Source organism: Marmota marmota, unplaced genomic scaffold, assembly GCF_001458135.2.
Source record: "Marmota marmota marmota unplaced genomic scaffold, marMar, whole genome shotgun sequence".
NCBI classification, from domain to species: domain Eukaryota; kingdom Metazoa; phylum Chordata; class Mammalia; order Rodentia; family Sciuridae; genus Marmota; species Marmota marmota.
In genome coordinates this window covers 8169180-8185082 of record NW_026000016.1, presented here as the reverse complement: position 1 = coordinate 8185082, position 15903 = coordinate 8169180, and the positions used below count along the sequence as shown (strand labels likewise).

Genomic DNA, 15903 nt, shown 5'->3' with positions numbered 1-15903 from the left:
AGATAAAAATGTCAACACTCTGAAAGCGAATAGTACAGGAAAGAAACACGATTTGTAGCAAAATTGATCTATGATGAAATTTTAAACTTAATACTAATTATCTTTGTGATTCTTAGCTGTTAACTAACTTCCCTGAGATCAGTTTAATTAGATGTAAAATTGGAATAATGATATATATATATATATATATATATATATAGGGTATATTTTAGTTTAAACATGATGAATCTTTTACTGTTATAGTTATTACACTTAGGTTTAAATAACTTCTTTTTGTAAATTAGATACACTGATAACTGTGTTCTTTCATTGTTTTATTTAAATAATTGTAACTCAGAAGAGTCAAAAGTGTAATTGTAGTTCCTAGAAGTTGCTTGATGTATTCTGAACAAATTGCTAAAATGTTAGACCAATAGAAACATATGATATATGAATTCAATTAGAATGACTCTGTTTTTATTGATTAATTAAATGATGTACAGATTTCTCTGAATGTCTTAATGTTTTATTCTCAGGGAGAAATTAAATTTTTCATCTACAATTTGGAAGCTAAATTGATAACAAAATGAAGTCAGCAATCAATCTGTCATCCAATAGTAACAAATTAGCAAGTGTTCCAGAATTGCCTCAAAAAAAAAGACAACTTAATTTACCATTGTTACCTAATCCAAAAGAAAAACATGGTGCAAAATCAGTACGTGATAAAATTGAACCAATGGTTCTAAGATCTCCACCAACAGGAGAATCCGTTGTACGGTATGCTTTGCCCATTCCATCAAGTAAGACAAAGGAGTTAATAGCAGAAGATGAAATGATCAGGAAGATTACCAACCATCTGAAGGTGGTAAGACACTTGCTGGTTCCCATGTTGGGAAGTCACTATAATGACCCCTGGGTTTGGTGATTTTCTAGGAGGATGCATAGAACTCAGCATATAGTTATACTGTTGGTAAGATTTATTATAGCAGACACATGAAGGGAAATCTAGAGGAAACCAGGTCTAAGCTTTTAAGAATCCTCTCCCTTTGGAGTCATGCAGAACATGTTTAATTTCTCTAGCAATGAATTGTGACAACACAGGTGAAATGTCTGCTAGGGAAAATCATTAGAAATTCAGTGCTCAGAGTTTTATTGGGAGTAGTCACTTAGGTGCCTTATGTCTAGCATGTACTAAAATTCCAATCAGACAAGAAGATCAGGTGTGCAGCATAAATCATTGTTTGTACAAACAGTTTAGGGATAGGAGCCACTCATTAGTGAATGGTAGGAAGCTTCCTGAAATTCACCTTATCTAATGCTAGGCTAAGGCCAGCTTTGCAAGTGGGAATTCATAACGACACACTTTTGAGTCTCATGTCTGCTATGTTAACTCTTCTCTGCACTTCAGAACTAGTTCATAGTGTTGGAAAAATAGCCCTTGTTCTCTGAGATTTTTTTTTTGGTATAATGATTCAGAATTGAATTGTGAATGTACCAGATATATGTGAGAACAATGAGGGAGAATACAATATAGTTTGTCAAACTTCCACAATACTAGTTCAAAGTTTGAGGTGTTAGCACAGAGAAATTCCTCTAAATCTGTATTGATTTCTGTCTCTACATTTCTATTTTCTTAACTCCCTTCATAGAAGAAAGTCAAAACATACTTTGAGGAAAACCCTACTTAATGCTTCAACCATCATGTATGTACACACCCTTTCTCTTTCAGATGTTTATCAATACAGAAATGGTAGCCAGAGCATCTCTCCATTGCTAGGGACTATTCCTTACGGCTTGATGATACGTGATGGCTTGATGATATGATCTTGATGATATATGATGGGGCATGGAATGGAAAGTTTAAGATTATAGCACTGGCAGAAATGTCTTACTGATAAAAAGATCCTGGCATTATTGACTTTACATTTACATTTTACATTTAATATAATTAATTTTAAAGTATGAAAATATTTAATTTGCTTTGTATTTTTTCATAGGTTGTTTCTACTTTAGAAGAATCCTATGGATCTAGTGTTGAAGATGGAGCAAAACCAGTAGCAAAGCCTGGGGAGAAAGAATTATCTTTATCTGTAAGTATATAACCTTAATGTAGAGAAATTAACATTGAAAAGTGAAAAGGTTTTCTTTTTGCCTCCACATATGTTCTCAGAATGAATTCCCTATGCATGAAAACAATAGTTTTGGAAAATTTGACAGAAGTGTACTAGTTTTTTCATCCCCTGTCAACCCCTATCTTAAAGTTTAATTAAGGTATATTTATATCTTGAGTCTACTTTTAATAATAATGCTTCTCCTATTTAATTTTTAAGGATGGACTTGGTGTCAGTTTGAGATGCATGTTTTGTATCAACATATTGAGAAAGTACTGGAAAAGTGTTTCTGTCTTGCCAAAAAAAGAATAAAGGAAGTTATTGAGTTTTAACAAATATCTTCATTATGAATATTGGAATAATTCAGCTATTAAGATAATTATATGATTTTTCTCCTTCAGCTTATTGATGAGTTATTTTACATATTTTTAATATTCAACCATACTTCACTACACTTGATACATGGAGTAGTACTTTTTAATTATATAATTAGTTTTATTAGGGATTGAGTTTGATTCTATGTAATGATATATTTGAGTCTTTCAACCATGAATTTAGTTTTTCTCTCCATTTATATAGGTCTTGTTTGATTTCTTTCACTGGCATTTAAAAAATTTTATCCTTTAGATACTGTACATTATTTCTTTAATTATACATTGATATTTTATGTTTTTTGAAATAATTATAAATGGCATTTAATTTTATTTCCATGTTTTGTATGAGTGTACATACATGATTGATTTTTATATGTTGTTTTTGCATCTGATTTTGTATCTTGCAACTTTGTTCAATGTACATTTACATTCTAGAAATTTTCTATAGATTCCTTGGAATTTTCTGTATAGACAATTATGTCTCATTCAAAGGAGAGTTTTACTTCTTCCTTTGCAATCCAAATACTTTTTATTTTCTTAGCTTGACTTCTTGTGCTAGCAATGGTTTACAGTATTGCATCAAATGTTAGTGGTAAGAGCAGATATCCTTGCTGCATTCTACTGCTAGCTTTTTCAGACAAGGGTAAAAGAGAAGTTTCTGGGTTGGCCCCACCAACATAACACTGGTATGTTGTGGGCTGCCATCTATATCTACCAGAAAGATGGTAAAAATTTGCTCTCCATTCAACCCTACTGACAATACCTTGAGGAAAATGGAAGGCCAATTTTTACTGCCACACTATTTTTCAGACCTGCTGACATACAGGAGTGGTGGTGAAGAATGCTTTTTGGTTTTGACTCAGATAAGTATTGTCAGAAAGGTTTGTATTATGCTGGAGAACGCTGTGTTTCAATTTGGACAATATACCTTAGACTGTCTTCAAGTTCAATCCATTTTATACTGTCTGATTGGCTGTTAAGCTCCATCTGATAATTTTTTATGTCAAATATTATAATTTTCATATCTAGGATTACCTTTTGATTGCTTTGAAGATATTGTTACATCTGTTCTGCTATTTTTTACACCTCTTTACCTATTCTATTTTTCTTTCCTGGAAAATGCTTTCTATCAATAATAGATTTTAAAATTTCCTTGACTTCTAATTCTAATGTCTAGGTCATCAGAGTGTTTTCTTATACTGTTTTTTCTTTTGATTATGGATTACATTTTCCTGGTTCTTCATATATTTTATATATTTTTATATTGAATTCTGAGCATTGTAATATTCTGAACATTGGGAGTGGAGATATAATTTATTTTCTGGAGAATGCTTATTCTTTTCTTTGGCATTTAGACTGAAGAGCTAAGCATTTGCACTCTCCTAAGAATTGAATTGAGCTGGAACCATTAATTTTTAATTTAATTGATTCTCATTTGATTTCTATAATCTACAACCTTTCCTTTTTGTTGCTTTCCTGGAAGGATTGATTTCTTTGATCCTGCCAGTGTTTGAGCTGGCAAGAGTTTGGAATTCAATTTTAAATAGGTTTGGTTACATTTTGGTTAAATCTGGCAGAGCTTCAAAATGTGACCATCACAAGAATATACAGAGTAGAGTTTCTCTTAATTTCTTCTTTTTTTATCGTTTACAGTCACTACTATAATCAAAATCTGAAACATTTCCACTATCTCAAAAAGCTTCACTGTACCTCTTTGTGTTCAGTTCTTTCCTCCTATCTTGTCATTGGTCCTTCAATATAGTTCTGCTTTTTTGAGAATTTCATATTAATAGAATCACATAGTATATAGACTTGCTTATTCAGCTTTTCACCCTTATTACGTATATCTTGGAGATTTATTCATGTTGTTGTATCCACATATCAGTAGTTTGCTCCTTTTATTTTGAAGAGTGCTACATTGCATGCCATACCACTATTTGTTTATCTACCTACCAGTTAATAAACAATTTGTATTTTTGAATCCAGTAGCTATTTTGGCTATTATGAATGAAACTCTATGAACATTTGTATATAATTCTTTTGGAGAACATATATGTTATTAAGAGTTCAATCAGAAAAAAATAGAAAAAAAGAGTTCAAGTAATAGTTTATACTGTTTAAGTATATGTTTAACTTTGTGAACAACTTCTGAACTGTTTCCTAACAGGGCAGTATCATTTTGAGTTGCTAACAGCTTGTATAATAGTTCCAGTGGCACCACATTCTTACCAAACTTGATGTTGTCAGTCCTTTTAATTTTGGTCATTCACAATGGATATGTAGACCTCCATTTCTGCCATCTTCTTAGAAAAATTCAAACGTGGAGGGCTCTGGTGGGAGAAACCTTGTTGGGTTGAATGATTTACTTTTGCATTGGGTACTTTTTCTCATTCCTGTTCATCTATCAGGCTGACTGACTGTCAAAGGCTCCGTTGATTTTTCTTCATTGCTTCAAATTCTGTTTGTCAATGCCATGTTTGGTTTTAGACTGTATACACTGGGTCAACTACCATCCTATATCTACTATGCCCCCATTAGGTATGGATATGGCTTTGGTTCCTTGTTCATTTATAAAGAGCTTGTTCTGTGGAATTCAGTTCTTGCCTTTTCAATATCCTCAAGGAAAAACATGAAGATTATTCTTTTTCTTTTCATTATATTAACACTGGAGTGAAGACCTTTTGTGTCTTCTTGCATCCTAATGTTAAGTGGCACTTTTGACTACTTTCTAGCACTACTGGATCTTTTTGACAATAATTTCCTTTTGTTTCTTTGGACTGATTGGGACACATGACTACCATTATTGGTAAATGAGGCTAAAAATTTATCATCATTATTATCATTTTATGTATGTATTGCCATGCCCAATAAAGTTAAATTTCTATTAGGAAGAAAGGAAGAATTGATATATGATAGACCATTATAATCTGAATTATTATATAATCTACTTCTCACAACATCTACTATTGTCATTATTCTCGATTATTTCAGTGCTCATGCAGAAGAACTTTCCAAATAATTTAGCCTTTTATGCCATTGAATTTCTTTCCCCCAGTGATCGTATCTTCTATCCAACTACTGAGAAGTGGCATTCTCTAATCTTTGTCATTATTAGTAAGTGTTTCATAATTGGAATTTCAATCATCTAATTAATAGCCACTACCTTCTGTCTTTCCTACTTAGTACATTTAATATTCTGAGTTCAGAAATTCTTTGATTTCACTGGGAGCTGTAATCTGTTGGTCCTACTCCCATTTTAGTGGCCTTCTGTCCTCTTACCCAGCTTTAATTGCACGATTCATTATTATTAACACTTCTTTTCACATGTATTTAACCCTCTTGCCCTGTCTTGTCTCCTTTTTAGATGTTATTTGGTTAAACTGCAAACTTAGTGAGATTGATCTCCATCTTCTGTGTTTGTGCATCTGAAATATGAGTGTATGAAAAATCTTAAAGTATGCTGGTGGTCTTGCTTTATATTTTTGATTAGTAACTCTAATCTGTGCATTTCCCACTCTCTTGGATGATTATTTCAGTTTTTTTCTCTTTGAATGTTTAAAATGTAATGGTCAAGGAATATACCATTCATGGAAAACCATTCTGTGAGAATCTTAACTGTATGTGTGCATTTAAGACTTGTTTATCATGGGTCGGTTTTCTGATTTATAAATCACTGTTCTACTACAAGAGCTTAAATTGTTGTGATGTGTTAATCTGTAACTATTTTCTTCCTCAAAGTTTTCTATTGCTTAGCAAAAAACTGTAGTCTTCATTTTAAGTGTACTTTTAGTCAAAAGTTGTAGTTCACATACATTTTTCTTTAAATTTTGTGAGATTATGGTGATTAAACTCAGAGCTTTGTCCATGCTAGGTAATCATTCTATCACTGAGGTACAGTCCTAGTGTCACATTCACTCTCTAACAGAAAGAGATATTTTTAAGTTATACACACAGTGGTTACCTTTTTTAGACCACCTGAAATTTCAGGAGAGTAAGGCTGGGCTGTTTGATTTTCTGCAGATGTGTAGAGGAGAATGAGAAGAGGAGAATCAGTATGTCATTAATGGACCAATTCCCATATTATACTTTCTTCCACATTTTCTTTCTGGGAAAATTTGCATTTGAAGCATGGTTTCTTGCCTTACGTGTTTGAAGGAATATAAATTACACAAAAATTGAAATATTTTCAAAATATAGTTATGTATACTAAGAAAAGTATGCAAATGGATTATGAAAAATAAAATTAACTTTCTGTTTTGTTATTTTTTCTGAAAGGTTGGGGATGATATGAATTCGTTCTTGGTAAATTGTTCACAATTTGCAGTTCAGCTAGAAGAAGCAGTTAAAGAAGAACATGATGTATGTATTCTGTGTAAACTGCCAAATGTAAAATATTAAAACTTTCATTGGTTGGTGAAACTGGAATGTGATATACAGTTAGCAATATTAGCCTAGATTCAATACGAATTATAAAAGGCATTGGAAAGCATTATTTATTTTCCTTTATTCTTCACACAGACATTTAGATATCTGAATTTTTCTTTTATGTAATAAATTGAGAGAGTTATGTGTATTTTCAAATGTAATATATTTTATTTCACTTTGTAAAAATAATATGCTGTGAAACTGTTTTCTTGATTCTCAGTAGATTCATTATTAGTATATAGAAAAACTATTAATTTTTATGTTATTTTGTACCTGCTACTCTGCTGAATTTATCAGCTTTAGAACTCTTCTGGTGCAGTTCTTTTGTATGTTTGTTTTATCTTCTGAGAACAAGATCATATCTACCAACAGTGATGACTTATTTTTTCCTGCTTGCATCCCTTTTATTTCATTCTCTTGCCTATTGCTCTGGCTAAAGTACTATATTGAAAAGGTATGGTGAAAGTAGATATTCTTGTCTTGTTCCTGGTATAAGGGGAAATGACTTTGGTTTCTCCTCAGTATGATTTTGGTTTTTGGGTTTGCCATATATGTAGCCTGTATAATGCTTATGTAAGTTCCTTCTATCCCTAGTTTCTTCAGGATTTTTATCATGAGTAGGTGTTGAATTTTGTCAAAGCCTTTTTCTGCTTCTATTGAGATGATTATTTGGTTTTTATTATTGGCTCTATTTATGTAGTGTATTTTTTTTAGACAATTCTGTCTTTTAACTGGGGAGTTGAAACCGTTTACATACAGTATCATTATACACAAGATTTATAATCTTGCCATTTTGTATCATTATAGACAGGTATTTATAATCTTGCCATTTTGATTTATTTCTAATGTTTTATTCTATCCTGATTCTCATTTGTTTACCTAGAGGCTGCATGACCTCTGAGTGTCTCTGGGCATGGAGGTAGTGACAATACCAGTTGTCTCTGTGCTGGTTTGGAGAACTGTATATTTAGTCTTCCCTTTCCCGCCCAATCTAACAGAGTTCTACTTCACAAACTGCACAGAATTCAGGGTCTGATGCTTCTTCATACAAACTTAATTCTGCCTACCTCTAGTACAAATGTAGATGACTTCAGTGGTTCCATTGTGTGCCTGGGCTCCTAGGAGCTCTCTGGAGGCCCTGAGGGAAAGGGCCTATATTATCTGTGGCCCAGCAGCCTGATTTATCCTTGGCTTATACTGCTACTTTGTCTGTCTGGTGCCAGGGCCTGTGAGCTCCTTAGTGAATCCTTTTGATAGATTTCTCCAACCTGGGGGCAAATTAAACTCTGTTGAGCTGTGGCATGTGTATAAATGTACTACACCTGGACAGTTTCAGTGCCCCACCTCCTCTTTGACTGCTTTGCTCCATTCCCTTGCTAGTGGTGGGGCTCAGGAAATTTTGATTCATAGTGATCCCACTACATAAGTTAATTAGATGCCTGGCTTAAAGGCATTTCCCATGAAAATATTTGCCGGTATCTCTAGGTGGGACAAAACTATGTAAATGTAATCATTTTAGAGCTGCCAGTTTAGGCATTGTATTTATAAAATGACTGCCTGCTCCAATTCACCAACAGATTAGAGAAAAGAAGAACACTTCTTACGCATCAGCTCACTTTGCAGCTTCTGCTCCAGCTTAATTTGGTGTGCATTTCATTTCTACCAGTGTTTCTGAGGCAAAGGTGTTAGTTTTGCCTCTGTTTCTTTGTTTTTCACACCTTCCCCAGATTTTTCCTGACATTGCAGGTGCAGGTTTGGGATTGATGAATTCTTTCTTGCTTTCTGTTTTAATAACCATAGTTTCAGAGTCTTAAGTCTCTGCTCATCTATAATTGTCCTTCATTGTGTACTCTTTGTCACTCACCTTGTTGAATAGCTATTCTGATTGTTTTGATTCCAATTTCTGCTGTATTTGCCTGCTGCAGCAGAAAAAGTAGGATCTGCAACCTGCAACTCTACCATCTCTAAGCTCCTATATCTGGTTTTCAATGACATTTATCATCTTTAAAATTTATAGACATTTTAATAGATTATCTTACTTATTGTAAACATTGTGGTAATGTGTTCTTTGTACACATATCATTGGTTCTTTAGTCATATTTTTTGTAGGAATTTGTAGGATTGCCATTGTTATGTGTTAAAAAAATTATGGGCCAGGTGTGATGGAGCATGCCTGTAATCCCTGCTGAGGCTGGAGGATGGCAAGTTCAAAGTCAGGTTCAGCAACTTAGTAAGGCCCTAAGCAACTTAGCAAGACTCTGTCTCTAAATTTAAAAAAATGTAGGTATGTGGCTCAGTGGTTAAGTGCCTCTGGGTTCAATCCCTGGTATCAAAAAAAAATTATGGGAAGTTATTGTTTTTGTTTTTGGCTGAGTTTCTGCATCAGGCCAAAACAGACCAGAGCAAACCAAACTAGAATGCAACCATTTGTTGTGGGTACTATGTAATCAAATTTAACTTTAAAATTATCCAGCTTAAAAACAGAATAGGAGATTTACACAACCATTCAAGAGGTGCAAACAATGAGGAAAGGCTAAACAAAGGTAAAAATCAATAATTCTTTCTACAAAAGGTGAGGTAAATTTGTGCTACCCTAAAATTGGAGCTACCCTTAAGTTGGAGAGTACCAGCAGGCAAATACAGAGAATCACAACTTACAGGAGCAGAAACTGATTAGCAAAACCCTCCCCAAACATAAAATGTAATTGGTGATTCTCAGTGTGGAAAACATTAGGGGTACCCATTATCAAGGGACACCCACACTTTTAGGAATTTTATCTCTAGGAATTCTACCAGATTCTTACCTGAATGACAGAGATAATTCTGCTTGAGCTTCTGACAGAAGAGAGGGAAAGAAACCTCTTTAAAATTTTCTTTCATTTCAGTTTCATTGATTTCATCTCTGATTTTAATTAATTCCTGTCTTCTTCTGCTTTTGGTGTTGATTTGTTCTTCTTTTTTTTAGGACTTCATTGATTTATGCCCTCTGTTTTCTTTTGGTTACTTCATATTTTTTTTGCTCTCTCTTCGGGTGGAAGCTTAGATTTTTAAATTTTAGGTCTTTCTTTTTTTAAAAATATATACATTCAATGCTTGCATGAGTAGTTTTCCATCATGGTAATGAAATTCCTAAGATAACTAATTATAAAGGGGAATGGTTTATTTTGAGTCATATTTTTAGAGGTTCCCATTTATGATTGATTGTCCCCCATTGTTTTAGGCCTATAGCAAGAATATATGGGTAGAGCAAACCACTTACATTATAAGCCAGAAAGCAAAGGAAAATAAGAAAGAGAATAGGCTAGAGTCCCATGATCCCCTTTGGGAATACATCCCTAGTGATCTAAAGACCTGCTGTCAGCCCTCACCAAGTAAAGGTCCCACCAAATCTTCAAAGCACTACCTTGGGGACATTTAACACCCAAACTACATTAATGCTTTAAATGTCTCTCTATACAGAGATTTAATCATATCTCACAATTTTAATGTCATATTTTCTTTGATTCCATCCAAAATATTTTAAATTTTTCTCAAGATTTTTTTTGATCCATGCATTGTTTAGAAGTATACTGCTTAATCTCCAAAAATTGTGGGATTTTCAAGCTACCATTCTATTACTGATACTAGCTTCATAGAATGAGTTTGAAAGGGTTCCTTCTTTTTCTACTTCATGGAACAATTTGAGGAGTATGGTGTAAGTTCTTCTTCGAAGCTTTCATAGAACTTGGCTTAGAATCCATATGGTGCTGGACTTTTCTTTGTTGTGTAGGCTTCTGATAGTGTCTTTAATTTTATTGCTGGAAATGGATCTGTTTAAATTTTCCATGTCATCCTGATTCAATTTGGGTAGGTCATATGTCTCTAGAAATTTTTTGATGTCTTCAGTATTTTCTATTTTATTGGTTTATAGATTTTAAAAGTAGCTTCTAATTATTGTGCATATTTCAGTGGTGTTCATGATGATTTTTCCCTTTTCTCAGAATTTTAGTAATTTGAGTTTTCTCTTTTTCTTTGTTAGTTTGACTAAGCTTTTATCAATTTTGTCTGTTTTTTAAAAAACAAACTTTTTATTTCATCAATTTTTTGAATTCCTAGAGATAAAATTCCTAAATATTATTTTTGTTTCAATTTAATCCATTTTGGCTCTGATTGTTATTATTTCCTATATTCTACTGCTTTTGGTGCTGCTTTGTTCTTCTTTTTCTAGGGCTTTGAGATGTAAAGTTAGGTTATTTATTTGGTGATTTTTCTGTTTTTTTAATTAGTGAGCTCAATGCAATGAACTTTCCTCTTAGAACTGTCCCAGAGATTTTGATATGTTGTTTCACTATTCACATTTACCTCTATTTTTTTCTTTAATTTCATCCCTGATTTCTTCAGCTATCCATTAGTTATTCAGTAGTGTATTATTTAGTCACCTATCGCCATCTATCCTAGCTTGTGACCTATGCTGGGTTCACAAATATGACTATTCCAATAATTTAAGAAAATGGTGAAGAAAACACACACACACACACACAATCCAGGATGGTCAAAATCCAGGATAGTTCTCTGAACTTAGGGGTCCATGGAAAGAGAGACAGCCACTGGAATTCTTTATTCCTATATAGGGGACACACAAGGGGAGGTTCTCTGGAACATTCTATCCCCAAAAGGGCAAAAGGATAGGATTACAAAGGAATAAGTGAGTGTAACTCAACTCCATTGGGTGACGCCTACTCCTGGAGTCACGCCTTATTATCTGAGCGGAGGTAAAGCCTAAATTATTGCAGGGTGCAATAGTGGTTCAGTATCTCTTGCTCAGGACTTAAGGGCGTGTATTTACTGAGTGGCTCCCAACATATTCCCCCTCTTTCTTTGAAAAAGTAGGTGATGAATTGCTATCTCAAGTTCCCGAGTTCTTGTTCTGAAGGCACAACATCATATGATTACAATACAAGAAAGGATTAATAGCAAAGAGAACAGTCCAATAATATACCATGCAGAATGTTTTAGTATGTTTTCAGGAATAAAAAAAAAAAAAAACATTTAACTCTCGAAGTATTTGATCAGCTAAAGTGGTAGGATCTGAAAAATCAATATGATGTTTTTTGTATATCGTGAGTATGATGAAGTAACTCTAAAAGATCCAAATTGTTATTATTGTTCTACTAAATACCTAATAAATGGTTTTAAACCTTCTCCCAATCCCACTGGGAAGCATTTTATTTGGCAGCAGTAACACACATATCTATAATCAGCATGACATTTGAGCCTTTCTTTGAACTTTAAAGCTGAAAGCTCATTACCAGTATTTATGACAGTATTTTCTAAGGCATTTAGGTTAGTTTAAATTCTTTCATCAATATTTATCTGATTATGAAGAGATTTGGAAGTATTCTGAACCAAATTATTAAGAAAATCTGTATGCTGAATATTTTGAGATATAGCCACCAAAGCTGTGACTGTGGAAGCAATAAATGAAACTAAGGCAGTCATTTCAAGTATTATGAGTCCAAGAACTCACTTAGGTCTAGTCAGCTGGGCATGTATTTGTTGTAAGACTTGAAAACCAGCATCAGCATACCATAGTTCTGAGATATTAGCTGGCAATAAGACAAAAGAGGGCTGGTAAAGTATCAGTGTTCTCTTCCCTCTATTATATCTGGTGATACAATTAGTTAAATTACATTTATTACAGGCTACAGAATATTTATCATCTTTCCTTTTGACTTTTACATCTCCAGTAATTAAAACATAAGGAGATTATACATAGGCTCACAGGCCATAACAAGAACCTTCCTTACAATTTCTGCCTACAAAGTCAGGTAAAACTTGTCAGTAATGTAGAAATTCTGGAGGTCGAAGTCAAACATCAAACATCTTTTTGGATGCCATCTCACTGAGGGTTAAAATTTCTAGGAGTTATGGCATCCTCATGTAATTCTAGGAGACCAGCTTAAAATATATCCACTATTTCTAAATACCATATGTTATACTGGCAAGACATTTTCACAATCTAGCCACTTCATTTCTATTTCAACAATGTTTATTTTAACAATTTAAACTATTTAAAATTGTTAAACAATTTAAAATCTGGACAGATATATGTCTTAATTTCTAAGGATCAGCATAATTATCTGGTTTAGGTTTCTCATATGCTCTCTTTTTCTCAAAAGATACTCCCAAACAGCCTGTTTACCATAGGATCAACATCATAATTTTTACTTGCCTGACAAGCTCATGAAGCTGCATGGCCATAAACTCTGCAGCTGGACTTTACCTTCCTATGCCAGGTTTTTCAGTCATTTTTATGATGATAGGAGGGAAAGGGAGAGAGAAGGGAAATTGCATGGAAATGGAAGGAGACCCTCAGGGTTATACAAAATTACATACAAGAGGAAGTGAGGGGAAAGGGGAAAATAATACAAGGGGGAGAAATGAATGACAGTAGAGGGGGTAGAGAGAGAAGAGGGGAGGGGAGGGGAGGGGAGAGGGGATAGTAGAGGATAGGAAAGGCAGCAGAATACAACAGACACTAGTATGGCAATATTTAAATCAATGGATGTGTAACTGATGTGATTCTGCAATCTGTATATGGGGTAAAAATGGGAGTTCATAACCCACTTGAATCAAAGTGTGAAATATGATATATCAAGAACTATGTAATGTTTTGAACAACCAACAATAAAAAATTAAAAAAAAACCTTTCCTTTGAAATCTGATTAATTTACTGAATCATGTTCAGTAGCAGTAACACTCTCAATATTACAATTTAAGAAAAGTTTTGAAATATTTGTAAGATCTAGTGTATGCATATGGGATCCTATTTTCCCCCTTTTTAATTTATTAACATTGAATGAAAGGCTGGCATAAGTCATAATATCATTAAGTTAAATAGTACAGGTATTTAAATCATAAGAAAAGGGTTAGCATCTTGAATTTTGACAAAAGTTATTTAAAGTGACTATGGCAAATAGAAACTTAGTCTTTATTAATTGTATGACTTGATTTCGACTTTAATAGAACTATCAAAAATGGAAAATATAGTAAGTTGTATATAAAATTTATCCTTTGAAATTAGCTCTAGATTAACTTAAATAATTACCTTAATTTGGGATGAGGCTAGTTGCAGAGTTTTTAACTTAGAAGGTATGGCCTTTACTAGGGGCATGAGAAATATATATACATCTATCCAAAATAGGAAGTACACATGCTAAATAAGCCTAGAGAAGATATTTTGTTTTTTATAATTAATAAAAAATGAAATAGAAAAATGAATAGTCTTTTATTTACCAATCTATGAAAAATTGTTATTATTGTTATCAAACTTAGTGTTGACCTAAGTAGGGGGAGTTAGTATCTCAAATATTAATGGATAAATACAAGTCAACAGTGTTGTTAAAATAGGGATCTAATTTAGAATTTTATATGACATTGAGCTAGCAATGACATTTTGAGGGATCTGTATCAAACCAATCTTTGTGTGTAAACAGCTGCATGACATCCTTAATAACTTAATGTAGCAAGATTAGCTCTAATAATTATGAATAATTTGTGACTTTACCAATTTTAAAAATATCAATGTAGGTAGGGCATTGTCTCATATTAAAGTTAAGAAAAGGTCTATCATGTTAAGTTTTTTATTGAAATAAGCTATTGGCTGTTGAGCTGATTTATTTATGGCTCTCTGTCTGATTTTAGGAATACTTATCTTCAGAGTCATTTTTTGGGATTGGCTTATTTCGCTTAGCATGATATTTTCTAATATCACCATCTATCCTAGCTTGTGACCCATGCTAGGTTCACAAATCTGACTATTCCAATAACTTAAGAAAATAGTGAAGAAAGCACACAAACACACAGAAGTACTTTTCAAAATTCAGGAAGGCTCTCCAACCTTAAGGGTCTGTGGAAAAAGAGTAAGCCACTGGAATTCTTTATTCTTATGTAGGGGACACACAATGGGAGATTCTGTGGAATATTTTATTCCCAAAAAGGCAAAGGAATAAGATTACAAAGAAACAGGTGAGTGTAACTCAACCCCCCAGGTAACGCCTACTCTTGGAGCCATGCCTCATTATCTGAGCAGAGGTAAAGCCCAAGTTATTGTGGGGCGCAATAGTTGTTCAGTATCTCTTGCTCAGGACTTAAGGGTGTGTATTTCCAGAGTGGCTCCTACAGTCTAGTGGTTAGAATAGCCTTTATTTTTAAATTTATTGTTAATTTTTATTTCATTTTATTATGATTAGATAGAATGCAAGGTATTTTCTCTATTTTTTATTTATAAGTAATCGGTTATACATGTCAGCAGAATGCTCTTCAATTCTTTTATTTATGGCTTTCCAAAACAGGAAGTGCACATGCTAAATAAGCCTAGAGAAGCTAAATGGAGCACTAATTTTGACTTCTCTGGTTGTACTAAGTAGGGTTATACCATTCGTACAATCATACATGTACCTAGGGTAATAATGTCTGTCTCATCCCACCATCTTTTTTACCCCCATGTCTCCCTCTGCTTTGCCTTATCCAAAGGTCCTCCACTTGTCCCATGCCCTGCCACCATTCCATAATCCACTTATCAGAGAAAACATTCAGCCTTTGGTTTGTTGGGATTGGCTTCCTTTGTTTAGCATGATATTCTCTAACTCCATCTATTTACCTGCAAATGCCATAATTTTATTCTCTTTTAGCACTGAGTAATATTCCATTGTGTATATATACCACAGTTTCTTTATGCATTTGTCTATTGAAGGGCATCTAGTTTGATTCTACAGCTTGGCTGTTGTGAATTATGGTGCTATGAACATTGATGTGGCTGTGTCACTGTAGGATGCTATTTGTAAGTCCTTTGGGTATAGACCAAGGAGTGGGATAGTTGAGTGAAAGGCTGGTTCCATTCCAAGCTTTCTAAGGAATCTCCATTTTGCTTTCCAAATTGGTTGCACCAATTTGCAGTCCCAACTGCAACATATGAGTGTGCCTTTTCTCCCATATCCTCATCAACCTTTATTATTTTCTATATGTTTGATAAC

The 15903-nt window shown here is 33.6% G+C and overlaps 1 protein-coding gene across 1 annotated transcript in view; it reads left to right on the top strand.

The window, feature by feature from the left end:
- Positions 1-522: 522 nt before the first annotated feature.
- Positions 523-15903, top strand: part of Ccdc7 (coiled-coil domain containing 7) — a 194342-nt gene continuing 178961 nt past the window's right edge. Inside the window, exons 1-3 of the mRNA XM_015483292.2 lie at positions 523-844; positions 1977-2069; positions 6740-6823. Coding sequence (XP_015338778.1) covers positions 566-844; positions 1977-2069; positions 6740-6823 — 456 coding nt within the window. The 5' untranslated portion in view covers positions 523-565. The remainder of the gene's footprint in view (positions 845-1976; positions 2070-6739; positions 6824-15903) is intronic.